Source organism: Anas platyrhynchos, chromosome 7, assembly GCF_047663525.1.
Source record: "Anas platyrhynchos isolate ZD024472 breed Pekin duck chromosome 7, IASCAAS_PekinDuck_T2T, whole genome shotgun sequence".
In the NCBI taxonomy this organism is placed as follows: Eukaryota; Metazoa; Chordata; class Aves; order Anseriformes; family Anatidae; genus Anas; species Anas platyrhynchos.
In genome coordinates this window covers 7,899,521-7,916,077 of record NC_092593.1, presented here as the reverse complement: position 1 = coordinate 7,916,077, position 16,557 = coordinate 7,899,521, and the positions used below count along the sequence as shown (strand labels likewise).

The 16,557-nt window shown below is 61.7% G+C and overlaps 3 protein-coding genes across 4 annotated transcripts in view; 1 reads left to right on the top strand and 2 right to left on the bottom strand.

Annotated features, from left to right (window-relative positions):
• USP37 (ubiquitin specific peptidase 37) overlaps positions 1-1,404 on the top strand; it is a 32,891-nt gene extending 31,487 nt beyond the window's left edge. For both annotated transcript variants that reach the window (XM_027461291.3, XM_038181957.2), the window contains one exon: positions 605-1,404. In XM_027461291.3, the coding sequence (XP_027317092.2) occupies positions 605-692 (88 nt within the window). In that variant the 3' untranslated portion in view covers positions 693-1,404. The remainder of the gene's footprint in view (positions 1-604) is intronic.
• A 671-nt stretch (positions 1,405-2,075) lies between these two features.
• VIL1 (villin 1) lies at positions 2,076-9,520 on the bottom strand. Its single transcript, XM_038181958.2, has 20 exons — positions 9,373-9,520; positions 8,977-9,078; positions 8,574-8,648; positions 8,284-8,480; positions 7,983-8,091; positions 7,753-7,863; positions 7,452-7,654; positions 7,142-7,220; positions 6,942-7,040; positions 6,693-6,846; positions 6,483-6,583; positions 6,226-6,363; positions 5,945-6,103; positions 5,677-5,856; positions 5,403-5,548; positions 5,175-5,319; positions 4,738-4,926; positions 4,563-4,631; positions 4,309-4,443; positions 2,076-4,224 (listed from the first exon to the last, which is right to left on the bottom strand). Exons 2-20 carry the CDS (start codon positions 9,049-9,051, stop codon positions 4,111-4,113), a joined length of 2,478 nt encoding a protein of 825 aa, XP_038037886.1. The 5' UTR covers positions 9,052-9,078; positions 9,373-9,520; the 3' UTR covers positions 2,076-4,110.
• A 2,874-nt stretch (positions 9,521-12,394) lies between these two features.
• Positions 12,395-16,526, bottom strand: CTDSP1 (CTD small phosphatase 1). Its single transcript, XM_072040650.1, has 7 exons — positions 16,378-16,526; positions 14,107-14,255; positions 13,743-13,844; positions 13,565-13,621; positions 13,122-13,214; positions 12,654-12,839; positions 12,395-12,560 (listed from the first exon to the last, which is right to left on the bottom strand). Exons 1-7 carry the CDS (start codon positions 16,442-16,444, stop codon positions 12,432-12,434), a joined length of 783 nt encoding a protein of 260 aa, XP_071896751.1. The 5' UTR covers positions 16,445-16,526; the 3' UTR covers positions 12,395-12,431.
• Between the last annotated feature and the right edge of the window lie 31 nt (positions 16,527-16,557).

Genomic DNA, 16,557 nt, shown 5'->3' with positions numbered 1-16,557 from the left:
ATTTCATGTTACGGCTGCATAAGGCTTTAAAAGGAGGCACTAAATCATCTTTTAAAAAAGGGATTTGGTGTCTCAGTTAAGCATTATTTGCACCAAGAATCGCAGTGGAGATTTTTTTTTTTTTCTCCCTTTCCTGGCTGCCAGTGGTTGTGTTGTTGCAGCTCTGCCATCTCAGGACACGAGCAAGATGAGGCTTGTAGATAGAAGTAATGCTTTTTCAGGCACACCACTGAAGAAGGGCTTTGTGCCTCAAAGTTTGTCCCCTTTTTCTGTCGTTCCTGATTGTTCCGGTAAAAGATGCTACTTGATCTACAGACTGCGTCTTGTGTTCCTTCAGATCCTGTTACTACCCTGGACTTACTTTCTCTCTTGTTACTGTTCTCCGGGGCTTACCAGCGATCTTTGTCATAGTAATAAATGAAAAGGAGTGTTTGGGGATTCAGGGAGCCTTGCTTAGAAACGCCAGATAAGACACCTTTCTCTGCCAGAGCCCGTGACGCTGGGTTCGTGGATTTAGTCCAGTTGCTGATTCCCTCAGGGCTGTGTTGTGTAGCAGCTTCCTGCTGTACGTAATTTCACTCCTGCTCTTTCCCTGTTGTTCTAGGGATATCTTCGATGAGTTACTAGAAACAGAAAAAAATGCACAGCCACTTAGCATGGAAGTCGGAAGATCAATTCGTCAGCCTCTGTGAAGAGTAAAACACCTTGTTCCTCCTGAGGAGCAAGAACGATTCTGAACTTGTGCCAGACACGCAGGAGTAACAAACAGCTCAGGGCCAAAACAAGAGACAAAAGTTAGAAATATGGGACGCTCGGTTTCCTGAACCATCTGTGCAAGTCCTGGGCCCGAACCACACTTTTAAACCTTGACATCCCAGAGCGATCCTCCTGTGGTGAAGTTTTTATTGTTCCTCAAACGATTTTGTCAGCATGGAGCCTTAAAGAGTTGCATCAAGCCACAAGACTACAGCTGCTCATAAACTGATTTAAAAACAAAGAAGTGCAAAAAGAGACTCAACTTCAAAAGCCCATTCACCCGCGAGATGTGAGTGGGGAAGATTTACATATCACTTGGCTTTTTTTTTTTTTTTTTTTTTTTCCCCCCCCTCCAAGAGCAATTTAAGCAATAGATTCTGTAACCTGGCGTGTGTTGTGTTAGTAATGTTCACTGGAAACCCAGATCACCGAGTCCGCTCTTGCCAGCCGTTTCGGAATCCCTCGAGCTGCTGCGTGCTGACATCCATGGGTTTGCGAGTGCTCTGCTCTTCACGTGCGGTTCCAGGAAACAAACTGTCGGTGCTGTGGAATGTATTGCATCCCTGGTGGGCAGCTCTGTCTTTTTTTTTACACCGTTCACTGTCATCCTTCTTTAGCAATGAGATTATATTTGTGATTTTTCTTTTATTTCACGCGCTCCATCCTTTGGTTGCGTTTCCTTCGTGGCATTGCTCCTCGGGGCCCTTTGGAGAGGAGGGGGCTCCCTGGAGGTGCGCAGCATTTCGGTTATAGTGCTTGGGGCTGCTTCCACCCAGCTCTGATTGAAGCTGCTGGAGCAGGAGGTGTGAACCACAGCCACTTTTCCGTCTCGCCTCCTCGGAGGCTGTAGCGTTACCCTTTCTGTGCAGCCCTGGGTCGTCGTGAGATGGAAACGGTGAGAAAAGGTGAGGTCTGCAGGCGAGGAGTACAGAGTGCTCAAACTGTGAAACTAAACCAGGTGGAAAGCTTTCAGAAAGCTCGTGTTCAGCATTAACAGAGCACGGTTACAAAGAAGAGTTTTATTGGATTTAGAGACGTGATGCTCATTTTATAGCTTGTTTCAGCAGGGGGGAAAAAAAAAAGCCTAGTGACTTAATTTTTTTAGCACCTTCGCACTTATTTAGCAGGGGCAGATGTTTCCTTCGTTGGCATTTACTCATTTCAGAGAAATTGTCACTATTAAGCAGAGTAGTTACTCTTGTTTTGGCCTCTAGTTCTGATTTTTGCAGCTTGAGTTTTAGAGGTGAAAGACTTCTTTAAAAAAAAAAATGCTGTCGAGATAGCTCCTGTTTGTTTTTTTTTTGTTTTTTAAACTATCGTTACGAGTTTCTCAGGAATAAATCAGCTGAAGCAAAGCGGACAGAACCATCGGTGTAGAACAGCCAGCAGGTACATCTCCCCCAGGGCTTCTCCTAGTGGGCTGGCACGGGGTTTTGCTACCTCAGTGGCCTCTCCTCACCTCTGTGCGCAGCAAAGAGCAGCAGCCACCGCCGCTCACTGTCCTCCCCGGGACCTCTGGGGACCCCGGGGTGGTGAAAAGACCGACTGGCCTTCCTCCCAGTCCTGCTGGACCTGGCCAGGGTGACATCTTTCTGCTTTCCGAGCTCGGGTTGTGAAGATGCCGGAGCGTTTATCCGGCGAGATGCAGCCGAAGTGGTGTACGTGTTAATTTATTACAAAGCATTTTCCTTTTCTAGTCTCGATGCTGATTTTGGTAGGGCTGGGGGGCAGTCGGAAGAGGAGGTGATGCGGGAGCTGGCCTTTGAGCTGGTTGCCCCTGGAAATGTGACAAAGGGACTGCTCCGTCCCGAGGGCAAAGCCGTTTCCCCCAAGCACACTGTGCTCATGCTGTACAGAACCAGCATCGCTGCAGTATCAGAAGTCAGCCCTGCTTTTTTGGGTGGCAGGGATGTTTTCGAGGCGCTGCACTCCAGCTAATTTATAATAAAAGCAAACATTGCCCCACTTTCCCGTGCACTAACTTGTGTTTAAAAGCAGTTGTTCTCTGGAAGGAGGTGAGAAAGCTGATGCTGGAAGCCAGCAGGCCTTGTTCCGTGCAAACCAACTTCTCGTTTAATATCCTAGCCGCTAAGAATTTGCAAACATCTGTGAATTACTGTAATGAAAGCCCTGCAAACACTCCTGGGCTGCACAGCTGCGAGGTGCGCACCAGGCCAGCTGAAGGGCGGAGATTTCCTCGGGTGGCAGCGGAGTGGGGATGGGTCTCTGTGACACCCTGACAGGTCTGGCACGTTACCAACCCCTCCTGGGCTTTTCCGCAGTTGCACAGAGCCGTGGTTAAACATTGACCCGCTCCTGAATCAGCTTAGTTTGGTCCGGGGGTGATTCGGCACAGAAACGCAAGGAGCTGCCCCCTCTTGCCCTTCCCCTCTCCTCCTCCTCTGACTGCTTAAACCAGGAGTAACTCCTCTCTTCTGTCTCCTTTCCATGGAGCTCTTACCCTTGTCATCGCCTGCGGTGGTGACAGGCTCGGGGTCTGGTCCTTTTTACACTGCTGATGTGGAGCAGCACTTTTCTCTGTGTTTTAGCAGACCTGTTCCTCTCTTCTTCTTGACGGTTTTTTGCTCTCGTTCCCTCCTTCCCCCCCTTTTAAACGATGTGTAGATAGATTGATTTTTTTTTTTTTTTTTTGTGAAATTAAAACCTCTTTATTAACCCTCTCTCTGTCAGTGTGGGATCTTCTTGCCTGGCGCCGGGCACCCCACGCCTCTGCCCCGCGTGCGCCCTTATCTGGGACTTTGCTCCGGTGCCTGGTGCCATCCTGCCCGCGTGTGCAAACAGCAAACAGCAGCCTGGAGAGCACCCCAAAACCCACGGCTGCACCCCGGGGCACCTCCTCCGTGCCTCTGCCCTCCCCTTCACCCCAAGGAGCTGCCCTGTGCCTGCTGTCCCCAGCAGGTGCTGTCCCCACGCCTCCCCGAGCCTGGCTCGCTGCTTTTACCTTTGGTACCGCGGGTATTTACCCAGCTTTATGCAGGGGCTGGCTGATAACGCAGGGAGCGGCTGGGGCTGTATACGAGACCTTTAGCCCGGAGCAGGCGCCGAGGTGGGAAGGGAGAAGAGCCCCAGCAGGGCTGGGACAGAGCGGGGGGCACTGGGGCCAGACCAGTTCCCCCCTCTGAGCAAACTGGGGCTTTTGGGGAGCGCAGGGTGGCCGTCCCCATGCTGTCCCGGTGCCGAACCAAGAACTGCTGCAGCCTTTAGGTGCCCCCAGTGTCTTTTATTCACCAAATCAGCCCCAGAACTGGTCCGTGGTAAGGTCTTTGGGGGAGGAGACGCAGCCCGGCTCCAACCTCATTTATTATATCACTAATAAACCCCGGGGCTGCCGCCCTAGAAGAGTCCTTTCTCCTTCTTCAGGTTCTGCTGTTTCCACACGGGCAGGTTGCCGAAGGCGCTGCGGTTCATGCCGAAAACAGCCTGGAAATCCTGGTCGGAGAGGTGTTGCTGGGGGAAGAAACGAGGCTGAGCTCAAGCCGCGGGGCTCCCCAAACCCGTGTGGCCCCCCCCGGAGCCCCCCACCCCGCTCACCTCCTTCCTGCTGGGGTCCACGCCCCGCGGCAGGTCCTCGGCCGCCGTGTTCACCAGCACGTGCAGGGGGAAGGTCTCCAGCTTGGCGGGGGTCAGGGTGGTGGTGGCCGTGAAAACCTCCTTGGAAGTGAGCCCCTGGAGTGGGGAGGGGGGGACGGGGGCAGGTTGGGGACAGGGGCACCCCGCGATGGGCGCTGCTGTCCCCTCGCAGCTCCTTGTGCCGCCAGCGTTCCCCCCCTCCCCGTGACACTCACGGACACGAGCTGCCCCATGTTGCTGGTGTCCCCCAGCTCGGCTTTGAGCTCCTCGTAGGATTTCTTGTCCTGGCAGGGGGGGGACAGAAGCGCTCAGTGCCCCCACCGGGGCCAGATCCCGGCAGATCCCCACCTCCTCTGCCACCTTCCCCCCCCCTTCCCCGCCGTCACTCACGCTCCAGCAGAGAGGGTCCCAGGCCACGAACCAGCCGGTGAAGGTGGGGGGCTCGCAGCCCTGCTTCACCACGATGATGGGGGTGTCCATGTCGCGCCCGCTGGGGTCGCTCCGCAGGTACTCCTGCGCCATCACCGCCGCCGCCTCCTTCTCCGAGGCGTTGGCCCCTTTCCCGACCCAGAAGAAGACCTGTGGTGGGGGCACCGTGTCCAGCACGGGGGTGGGACGAGGCCCTTGGGGTCCCCCGGCTGGGGACACGCAGGGATGGGCACCGGGCACCCACCCTCAGCCATCTCTGGAGCTCGGGGGCTGGATAAAAGCAGCGGGGAGGGGGTTTCCAGGCTCCCACCCCACCACCTCCGGTGTCCTCCACCCCCTTGGGGACGTCGGCTCGGGGGATCAAAGCATCCCCAGCCCCTGCGTTGCCCCCGGCGCACCTGGTCGAAGGTGTCCAGCAGGTAAACGTCGTTTTCGTCCAGGTCATCCTGCGTGAAGTCTACGATCTCGGTGGCCTGGAACTTGCCCGTTTTGTTGGAGCACTCGAAGAGCCGGGGGGGCAGGGAGGGGTTCTCCTCCTGCAGCCTGGAGGGGGGCACACGGTGACGTTGGGAAGGGGCCAAGGGATTTGGGGACGCGGCGGGGCGCCGGGGGCGGGGAGCCGGTACCTCTTGTTGCTGGCGTATTGGGATTTGCCCCCCAGGGCCACCCAGAACTCGGGGGGCTCCTGCCCCTCCGCGATCACCGGCTTCTCCGTCTTGGAGATGATGTCGGCCACCGTCTTGGCCATCTCGCGCTCGTCCCCGCTGCAGCCCTGCAGAGCGAGCACGGCCACCCTGTCACCCGTCCCCAACCCATCCCCTCGAGGAGGAGGAGGAGGAGGAGGAGGGGATGAAGGTGTTCCTGGGGGGCTGCAGCCCCCCGGTGCCCGGCGGTACCCACCTTCCCATACCAGAGGTAGCAGCAGTTGGGGGTCTTGAGCACGAAGACGTCGTTGGAGTTGAGGGAGGAGGCGCGCACGGGCACCTCGAAGGCCTTGGTGTTGAACTCGTTGGTGCCGTGCACTTGGAAGAGGCGGGTGGAGGGCACGGGCTCCGTGCTGCCCGCCCGCGAGGTGCCACCCTGGGGACAACACGGGGTTGGGATGTCACCCCCGGTGTGTCCCCCTCCCACGGCTAACCCTCCCGCTGCTCCCCCGGCCCCCGCTCACCGCGTAGACCACCATCCTGCCCTTGAACATGGCCATCATGTGCGCCGGCTCCTTGCCCATGGTGACGCGGACCTGCACGGGCTCGTTGTTGTACTTCTGGTCCAGGATGACCGCCTGGTACGCCGAGGCGGCCAGCTCGTCCGTGCTGGCTTGGCGACCCTGCGCAGGGAAATTCCAAATCATTGGGGTACCCACGCGGAGGGGGACGGCCCACGGAGGAGCTGAGCCCCCCCCAGGTTTTGTGTCCCACGGGATGGTGGCACCGGGACTTGGATTCTCACCTGCCAGATGTAGATGATGCGGTTCACCTTGGGCCCCACGTGGTAGGTGTAGAGCACCAGGTAGCAGTCCCCGCCGTAGAAGTGGCCCAGCCACCGCTTCTCCACGGGCACCAGCTCCTGGTTCTCCACGCGCCACACCTGGGGGGGCGAGGATGGCGTTGGTTAGGGTGGTGCACCCTCAGCCCCACCGCCCCTGCGCCCCATAACATCTCCTGGGGGTGCCCCGAGGGGGTCCCACGTCCTTCCCACAGCCTCACCTCCACCTCCCCGGATCCATCATCCACCATCTTCTGCTGGGCAGCCATCTGGGGCTTGGCGTGCAGCGAGGTGGCGTCGAACTTCACCTGCTCCACCTTGGCTGCGGGGAAGCGCGAGGGCTGAGCCTGGGGTGTGGGGAACCCCCCACCCACCTCGAGCATCCCCAGCCTGAACCAGAGCATCCTGAGGGGGTCCCCGGGGGCACTCACCCACTTTGCCCACGGTGTGGGTCTTGCCCAGCCCGCTGGTCTGCGAGGGGACGGTCCATTTTTGGAAGAGCTGCCTGAAGACGGCTGACTCGGAGCCGTCGTTCTCCGTCTCCACGCTGGTGCTGGACGGGTAGTTCTTGGCTTTGATGAAGCCCTGGGGGGGAGCCAGAGCCAGCGGATGGGTTTGGGGTGCCTGGCATCTCCCGGGGAGCGGCAAAATCAACCAACCCACCGGCCCCAAAAACTCACCAGGGCCCTGCTCATCGCCTGCTGCTTCTCCTCCTTGGTGGAGTTCTTGCCCTTCCACACGAAGATCTTGTGCCCTCCGTAATCCAGGATGTAGCAGTCCTGGGAGAGGGGACGGCGGCAGAAATTAAGACCTGCCGAGGTCCTCATTAAGCCGCCAGGGAGGGGGGCAGCCCCTCCTGAGCATCCCACGGGTGCCGCACCTCGTGCTGGAGCATGTCTTGAGTCAGGGGGCGAATGGCGATCTCCTGGATCACCAGGTTCCCGCTGGCATCGGAGACACTGGAGGGGCGAGAGAGAGGAGGAGAGGGGAGAAACAGGGCTGGGAAACCCCCTCCCCAGCCCCACATTGGGGTGGCAAGGCTGGGGACCCCTTCCCCGCCCCCTTCCCCACTGCGCCCCCAGTCCCAGCTGGTACCCAGGGACCCCCATGGGCACCCGTGGGACCCGGTGCTGGGGATGCAGGGTGCTGCGCCCCCCCGGGCACCTGGCAGCCCGTCCCCAGCCACTCACTGGTAGAGCTTGAGGGAGTTGTTGTGGATCTGCTCCACCTGGTTGTCGGGGATGGCCGCCTTGATGTCCCTCTTCTCGCCCAGCACTTGCAGCAGGACCTGCACCAGCTCCGGCGTGGCGCCCTCGTTCTCCCCGTCCACCACGCCGACCTTGGCGCGCCCCCCGCGCTCGCGGTCCCGAATATCCTTGGCCAGGGTCATCGCCTGCCCCCGGGGACAGGGTCAGCACGGCTTGGACGGGGGGGGGGACCAAAATTGGGTTTTGGGGGGCTTGGGGCAGCTGTGTGTCCCCCCCCCGATACCTTCAGCCTCTCGGCACGGTTGCTCTCGGGGCCGTTCCACTGGATGATGAGCTGGCCCAGGTCCAGCAGGAAGACGTCGCCCCGGTTGAAGCTTTTCCAGCTCATCTCCACCTGCAGCGGGATGGGGGGGGGGCAGGATGTGAGCCCCCCCACTCCCACCTGTCCCGTTTGCAGGTGTCTGCACCCCGACGGGATGGTTTTGGGGCGGTGACCTCGCTCCCCTCGCTCACCTCCGCCGCCACCACGTTCTTCTTGCCCTTGACGTGCAGCAGGCGCTGGACGTTGTAGCTGTTGGTCTCCACGTGCTTCATGCCCGAGGCCACCCCCCCTTTCTTATATCTGGGGGGGGTGAACGTGCCGTGAGCCCTGGACCCCAATTTCCCACCCCCTTGGGGTCCCCCTCACGCCTCTGCGCACCGGGACCCCCCTCGGCGGCACGAGCGAGACCCGCGAGCGGAGGCATCCCCAGGGGGGTCCCGTCCCCACCACCCCCTTTTTGAGCCCCCCCACCCCGTTGAGCCCCCCACGTACATGAGCCCCTGCTTGAAATAAGCACGGAAGGTCTCGCTCTCGTGGCCCTGCACCTCGCGGTGCTGCACGGCCACGGTGCCCAGGTACTCGTCCATCTGCGTGGTGTAGATGGCAGCCGCCCCCTGCTCGTCCTGGCTCGACTCCTTGCCCAGCCAGTAGTGGATGTTGTAGCTGAAGCTGCTCCCGGATTTGCGCGTCTGCAGGACAGGGGACCCCGTGTCCCTAGGCTGTCACGGCCAGGGGCACCCCGCAGCGCTCCCGGTGTCCCCCCCCCCTCCCCGGCACCCTACCGAGAGCAGGATGTAGCAATCCCCCTCGTAGAAGTTGCCGTAGCTCTTGGTGGGCACCGGCACCATCTCCATTTTCTGTGGGACGAAGGGAGCCTGTGTCAGAACGGGGGGGGGCAGCCCGCAGGCACCCCAACCCCGTGCCCAGCCCCAAAACCCGACCCTGGGTGCTGCGCCGACACCCCCAAACCAAGCACTGGTGATACACAAAGGGTCGGAGAGGGGGTCTTCCCTCTGCCCCCCCCAAACTGCCCACCCTTAGGGGTCTCCGACCCCTTTGGAGGCACCCAGGGGATGCGCAGGAGGTGGGTGCCCACGCTGCGCCCCCCTCCCGGCACCCTGCCTCCTCTTTGGGACCTGAAACAGGGCACAGCCCCCCCCCCAAAAAAGAGCCCCCGGGACCCACCTCGATTCTCCATATCTGGATGCCCGGCGTGGTGATGTTCAGCTTCTTGGTGACCTGGGCGCTGAGCTCCACCATGGTGCTGGCTGCTGCAGGCAAGGGGACCTGCGGGGCGCCGCCAGCACCCTCGTTAGCGGTAGGGCCTCATTAAGGGGCCGGGCTCATTAAGGGGCCATCTGCTGCCCTACAGCCCTAAACCCCCTGCAGGGCTGCGGGAGGTGAGGGGGACCTGGAGATTTGGGCACCGAGCGGGGCGCAGCCCCTCCAGCAGCGCCCCCCACACCTCCCAGCGCGCACCCCCTGCCCCCCAAAAGCTGTCCCCACGCCACCCCGGTGCCATCAGCAGCGGTGGCACCGGGATGTGCTGTCCCCCTTGTCCCCTTGTCCCCATCCCCTCACCTTCCCCGCGGAGCTGGGCACAGGGTGTGCACGTCCCTGGGCGAAGTGCCGGGGTGCCAGCAGCGAGCAGACCTTTGTCCCCGAGTGTCCCTGCCCGTGCTCACCATAAAAGGGCAGGAACACCCCGGAGTCAAGGTCCCCGCATCCTTCTGAGGCTTTGGGGCGCCTCGGGAACCCCGTTACCCACGGGGTAATGACACCCCCAGGCCCAGGGTGGCACCCACTGCCCTCACCGTGGATGTGCTGGGTGGCACAGGGAGGGGACGAGGCCGGTGCCCATGGATGCGTCCCCAAGGGAGCTGGGGAACGAGTGGGACGCGGAGATGCTCCCAAACCCCACCATGGGGGATCCTGGAGCAGCCAAGCCCTATGGAGCAGCCCCTTTTAGCCCCCCCAGGCTGGGTGAGACCCCACAGAGGGCTGGAAACTGCCCCAAATGCCCCATGAGCCTCACCCAGGCTTGGTGCTGCCGGAACGGGGCGGCTCCTGCCCGTCCCCGCTCGCTTTCTCTTTCGCTCCCCGTTTGGCTCCCTGGCCTCGCACGCACCCGGAGCTGCCACCAGCCCTGGATGTGGCCGGGGGGGGACACCCCAGGGACACCCCCAGCTGGGGACCCTCCAGCAGTGCCAGGATGAGGCTCTCCTGCTGCCCCCTCCCCAGCTCCAACCCACCCATGCGCTGAGGCCGAGCTGTCCCCGTCCTTTGGTCCTTTGCCACCTCGGTGGCCCGAGGGTGTCTTTGGGGACGCGGGGGGGGCCCCATAACGCTGACAGCGGGGACAGGCATGCCCCTGGCGTCACCCATCCCGTGCTTATCGCAGGATTATCGCAGCCTTATCGCCCCCGCCCTGCTGAGCCAGCACCGTGCCGCATCCTGCGCCCGCATGGCCCCGGGGAGCCCCAAAGGGACAGCGAGGGTTCAGCCACCCTGGGGGGGACCAGCCCCCAAAAATGGGTGCCCCCCCAACCCCCAACCTCCCCCCCCACGCTGTGTCCCCCTTACCTGTGCGCAGAGCCCCCCTTTGGGGTGTGGGGCTGAGTTTTTTTTTGGGGGGGGACCCTGGTGGCCGCTCTCCGCTCGGTGGCCGCGTCGCGGGGCTGAGCCCGCTGGTGGCACAGGGGTGAGGGGGGGGGGACACAACAGCGGGGAGCCCCCTCCTGGGCCCCCCCCCGGCCAGCCCCGCAGGCAGGGCCACTAATGAACCCAGCAATTAGCGCAGCCACCGAGGAGGACAGAGACCTCATTAAGGAGGAGAGGCGTGGGGCCAAGCCACGCAACACCCCCCCCCTGCTGCCCCCCAAGCCTTATGGGGGCCCCAAAACCTCACTTTGGGGGGGGAAATTGGGGGAGCTCTGAGCCCCCGTGGGGAATTTAACCCCCCCCCCAGTGCGCCCCCCCTGCCCACGGGACACCGAGGGGTCATGGATAGGGGTTGGGGGCCCTGGGGCGCACACGGGTGTGCGCACGCAGCCGGGCACCCCCCACGGGTTTGCACCCCCCCCCTTGCACCCCCAGGGGCTCGCACCCCCCCCCCCTTGTCCCCCCCCCCACCGGCGCATGCACACCCACACCGCAGCTCGGGCCCCTTCCCAGGAGGCTTGGACAGCTTTAATCACACCAAGGCACTTGGATCTGGTCCCCAGCCCCCCCCTTCCCACCCCCCCACCCCGCTCCCATCTCCGCACGCCGCCCCCACCCCCCTCCAACCCCCCCCCCAGGGACACCCAAGGGTGCCCCCCCGGGTGCCGGTGCCGTTTGACTTGTCTAATAAAGTGCTGAGCTCACCGGGGGGGGAGGGGGGGGGCAGGATCAGGCCCGGGCAGGGGGCCGAGGGGGGGGGGCAGACCCATGGGGACCCCCCCTCTCCTCCCCGCCTTGGCCCCCAGCATTTGGGGAGGGGCAGCACCCGCGGGGGACGGACGGACGGACAGCAACGGAGAGTTAAAAATCCCTTATTCCCCCCCCCCCCCCCAAAAAAAAAAAATAAAATATAAAAGGCCCCCCCTTTTTGCCCTGGCACAGCGGTAAAAAGGCACCCTTGAATTTTGGGGAAACCGTTGCTTTTTCCCCCCTAAAAATAGACGAGACATTGTCCATATAGCGACTCTAAAAAACCGCACCCCCCCCCTTTCCAAAAAAAAAAATAATAATAAAAAGAGGCACCCCCTCCCTGAGAGCCCCTGGCCCCTCGAGGCTGGGGTGAGGGGGGGCCCGAGGCTGGTGTAAGGCCGGGGGGGGGCCGGGGGGCACGCTAAGGCTTGGATGGGGTCCCCCCAACCCCGGAGTCACAGCCTTTGGGGGCGCCGTTTGGGAACGGGGGGCACGTGGCCCCCCCCCGAGGCAGGGGACACCCCCGCTGGTGGCCAGAGGGGCTCCCATTGATGCAGCGTAACTGGGAGGGGGGGGAGGTCGCCATACAGACCCCCCCCGGGGGAAGAAACTGAGGTTGGAGGGGGTGATTTAGGAGCCCCCCCCCCAGGCAGGCACCCCTATATTGCTGGTGGGGGGGGGACACACGGAGACTTGGCGTCCCAAGGCACGTGGGGGGGGGCGCTCACAGCCAGGGGCTCAGCCCAGAGGCCGGGCAGCCCCCCCTAAAAATCCCCCCCGAAGAGGTGGGGGGGCACCAGAAGGCACAGGGGGGGGCTAACCCTCACCCAGCCCCCCTGGGCAGGCAGACCCCAGAGGGGGGGGGCACAGTCCCCCCCCAAAAAAAAACCAAGGCAGTGGAAAGCAGCAGCTGCTGCCCCCCCCTCCCCACTCCACGGTGGGGAACAGGACCTGAGAACCGTTTCGGGGAGGGGGCACGGGATGGAGAGGGGAGGCGGGGGGGGGGCGGACGGACCCCCCCCCACGGCACATCCCCAGCACAGCACGGCAGAGGGCCCCCCCCCGGGCCCCCCCTTTCTGCTTGGAAAGGGAGCACCCAGCTCCTGATGGCCGTCACCGCGGCGGCGAGCGAAAGGGGAGACGGGGAGGGCGAGCGGGGCTGGAGGGGGGGGGGGATAAAAAAAACCCTGTCCCCCCCCCGAAGTGCCACCAGCACGTCCCGCGGGCCACTAGCTGTTAGTCCGCTGCTTCTTGAGCACTGTGTAAACGTCGTCCACCTTGCTGAGCCTCTCGAAGAAGGGCAGCAGGTCCAGCAGCTCCGTGTCTGCCATGTTGTCGAACCACGAGGCCACCGGCACCTGCGGGGGGGGGACACCAGGATCAGGACCTTGGTGCCCCCCTCCCGTCCCCAAAAAAAAAACCGACCCCAAACCCGTGGGGGGGTGACGTACGGCGTTGTCGGGGTGGAAGATGTAGGATGCGGGCGAGTTGTCCACGATGATGATGCGGCGCAGGTCGCGCCCAAGGCGGCTCAGGTCCTTGACGTAGTTGCCGCGGTGGAAGACGCACGACTCGCGGAACAGCCGGGCCCGAAATGCCCCCCATTTATCCAGCAGGTCGGCTACGGGGTCGGCATACTGCGGGGGGGGGACACGGGTCATCGGGGACACCCACGGGGCTTGGAGGGGGGGGCACAAAAGGGGGACCCGCAGTGCCGCCAAGGGGGACCCGCGGTGCCCAAAGCGCAGCGTGCCCAAAGGGGACCCGCGGTGGCCACGGGTTGGTGGCCAACACGGGACCCGTGGTGGCCACAATCTGGTGGCACCCGTGGAGAGGTGGCCAAGGGGGGTCCCACGGTGGCCGGCAACCCCAAGGAGGGGGGGGGCAAAGATATTTTTTTTGGGGGGGGCGTCACCCACCTTGGCCAGGCTGGCGGTGAAGAGCACGCACTCGAAGAGCTCGCCCATGCGCTGCAGGAACTCGTCCACGTGCGGCCGCTTCAGCACGTACACCTGGGGGCACGGGGAGATGAGGGGGGGCCCCAAAAAGCCCCCCCCCCTCCCCAACACCGTGCCCACCCCCCCTCTTTGGGACCCCCTCCCAAGTGCCCGGGGGGGGGGGGACACGTGCGGTGACCCCGGCACCTCCTCGGCGAAGCGTCGGGCGGGCTCCAGAGCCAAGTAACCTAGAACAGGCTGACTGCCAGCACACAGCCTATCCTGGATTACTTGAACCCGGCGCCGGCCTCTTCTGGGAGGGGGGGGGGGACACGATTTTTATTTTTTTTTTGGGGGGGGGGGCACAGCACCCCACCGGGACCCCACTCCTTTTCTCCTTTTCTCCTAGCGGTGCGCCCCGGTACCTGGTGCATGATGCCGTCGATCTCCACGGGAATGATGAAGTCGGCGTTGTTCACCGGCTGTGGGGGGGGGCACAGCAGGGTCAGCGCGGGTTTATTTTATTTTTTTTTTTTTGGGGGGGGTCCCAACCTTAACGCTGCCCCCCCCCCGACACCGTGACCCCCCCCAACACACACCCACCTTGAAGGAGCTGTGCACCAGCGTCTCGTCCAGGTCGATGACCACGCACAGCTTGCTGGCGTCCTGCGGCTTCAGCTCGGGCAGGAGGTGCTTGGCGGCAGCCTGGGGGGGGGCACAACGCGGGGGGGGGGTCAGGAGGGACCCCCCCACCCCATGGGCGAGCAGGACACCCCCCCCTTTCCCCCCCCCCTTTTTTTTTTTTTTAAATTTAATTTTCCATGGGGAGGGTGCCGGGTACCCCCCATGGTGCCATCCCCATTTTTTTCGGAGCCCCATTTTTTTTTGGGGTCCGATTTTTTTTTTTTTGGGGGGGGGGTCCCCATTATTTTTTTTTTTATTTTTCTTTTTGGGGGGGGGAATTTACCTTGGGCAGGGCGCCGTTCTCCTCGGCCAGCAGCGGGGCGTTGTTGTTGACGGAGAAGGGCTCGGCCTCATCGCGGCACAGGCAGCAGAAGAGGGACTGGAGGATGCTGCGGCCCCGCGGCTTCTTGCTGGCGGGGGGGCTCTGGGCACCTGGGGGGGGGCACAATAAATTGGGGGGGGGTCCCAATAAATGGGGAGGGGTCACAGCGAGCGGGGGGTGCACCCCAAAGAGCCCCCGGGGCGGTGTTTTGGTGGAGACCCTACAAAACCCCCCTGCGCCCCAGGGTTAGGGACCCTATAGGGGGTGGGGGGGGGACTCCTTGGGGGGGGGGTGACACCAAATTTACCCGGGGGGGGCAGTGGGTGGGGCCTGGAGGTGGGGGCGGGGCTTGAGGCCCTTTGCCCCGCCCCCCCCCCCCGGGTTTTGCCCCCCCCCCCCCCCAAAAGCCCAGAAGGGCCCAGGGGTCCTCTGGGGGCACTGGGATCCATGACCCCCCCCCAAATAAATCCCCCCCCCAAAAAACCTCCCCGTGCCTCAGTTTCCCCACCAAGCACCCCAGGGACATCACAGCGCCCCCCCCCCACCCCAAAACACCCCGGTTGGGGGGGGGTCAAGCAGCGATTTCCCCCCCACCCCCCCCCAAAATCCCGCGCTGCCCCCCCATCGCCCCATTTTACCCAAATCCCTTCAACACGGGGGGGGGGGGGGGCAAATTTTTTTAGGGGGGGTCCAACATTTTTTTAGGGGCATTCCAATTTTTAGAGGAGTCCCAATTTCTTTGGGGGGGGTCCCAATTTCTTTAGGGGCACCCCAATTTCTTTAGAGGGGGGTCCTAATTTTTTTAGGGGCGGCCCAATTTTTTTAGGAGGGTCTCAATTTCTTTGGGGGGGGGGTCCCACTTTTCTTTAGGGGCATGCCAATTTTTTAGGGTGGTCCCAATTGTTTTAGGGGCATCCCAATTTCTTTGGGGGGGGATCCCAATTTTTTGGGGGGTGCCAATTGTTTTAGGAGGGGTGCCAATTGTTTTAGGGGGGTCCTAATTCCTTTAGGGAGGTCCCAATTTTTTTAGGGGGGGTCCCAATTTCTTTAGGGGGGGGTCCCAATTTTTTTAGGAGGAGCCAATTGTTTTAGGGGGGGTCCCAATTGTTTCAGGGGGGTCCCAATTTTTTTTAGGGGGGGGTCCCAATTGTTTTAGGGGCATCCCAATTTCTTTAGGGGCACCCCAATTTCTTTGGGGGGGGTCCCAATTGCTTTAGGGGCCTCCCGATTTCTTTAGGGGGGGGTCCCAATTTTTTTAGGGGCATCCCAGTTTTTAGGGGGGTCCTAATTTTTTTTATGGGGGGGTCCCAATTTCTTTAGGGGCATCCCAATTTCTTTAGGGGGGGGTCCCAATTTTTTTAGGGGCATCCCAGTTTTTAGGCAGGTCCTAATTTTTTTTAGGGGGGGTCCAATTTCTTTAGGGGGTGGTCCCAACTTCTTTAGGGGCACCCCAGTTTCTTTAGGGGGGCCCAATATCTTTAGGGAGGTCCCAATTTTTTTAGGGGTGTCCAATTTTTTTTTAGGGGGGGTCCCAATTGTTTTAGAGGCATCCCAATTTCTCTGGGGGGGTCCCAATTTCTTTAGGGGCACCCCAATTTCTTTAGAGCAGGTCCTAATTTCTTTAGGGGGGGTCCCAATTGTTTTGGGGGGGGCCCAGTTTCTTGGGGGGGTCCCAATTTTTTTTAGGGGCATCCCAGTTTTTAGGTGGATCCTAGTTTTTTTAGGGGGGGGGTCCCAATTGTTTTAGGGGCACCCCACTTTCTTTAGGGGGGGGTCCCAATTTCTTTAGGTGCACCCCAATTCCTTTAGAGGGCGTCTCAATTATTTTAGGGACACCCCATTTTTTTTTGGGGGGGGTCCCAATTTCTTTAGGGCGGGCCTCAACTTTTAGGGGAATCCTAATTCTTTAGGGGGGGGTCCCAATAGTTTTAGGCACACCCCAATTCCTTTAGGGCACCCCAAGTCCTTTAGGACCACCCCAATTCCTTAGGGCCTCCCCACCTTTTAGGCGAGATCCTAATTTCTTTAGGGGGGCCCCAATTTTTTTTAGGGGGGGCCCCAATTATTTAGGGGGGGGGGAAACCATTCCTTTAGGGGGCGCCCTGACCCCTTGGGGACACCCCCCAATTTCCCCAGAGCCCCAACCTTTTCCCGGGGGGGGGTGGGCTCACCCCATAATCACCCCCCTCACCCCAAACCCCCCAAAAACCCCCCAAGCCCCCCCCTTTTTACCTTTCTCCTGCAGCGCCGCTCCCCCCTCCTCCTTGCTAACCTGGGCGATGATGGATGCTGCTCCCATGGCCCCGCGGGGGGCCACCGGTACCGATTCACCCCCCGGTACCCCGAGGCGAGGCTGAGGCCGGTGCCGGGGCCGCCCCCCCCCACCCAGACGCTGCCCCCCCCCCCCCGGGG

Bases quoted from the DNA above. Each gene is read 5' to 3' on its own strand.
- CTDSP1 (XM_072040650.1), bottom strand. From the start codon at position 16,444: ATGGGAGCAGCATCCATCATCGCCCAGGTTAGCAAGGAGGAGGGGGGA. The intron at 13,845-14,106 runs GTAAATTCCCCC...GCCCCCCCCCAG, and splicing joins AGAACGGCGCCCTGCCCAAG to GCTGCCGCCAAGCACCTCCT. The intron at 12,840-13,121 runs GTGGGTGACGCC...CCCCCCCCGCAG, and splicing joins TCACCGCCAGCCTGGCCAAG to TATGCCGACCCCGTAGCCGA.
- VIL1 (XM_038181958.2), bottom strand. From the start codon at position 9,051: ATGGTGGAGCTCAGCGCCCAGGTCACCAAGAAGCTGAACATCACCACG. The intron at 8,649-8,976 runs GTGGGTCCCGGG...TTCGTCCCACAG, and splicing joins TCCAGATATGGAGAATCGAG to AAAATGGAGATGGTGCCGGT. The intron at 4,632-4,737 runs GTGAGTGACGGC...CCCCCCTGCCAG, and splicing joins GGGACCCTCTCTGCTGGAGC to GACAAGAAATCCTACGAGGA.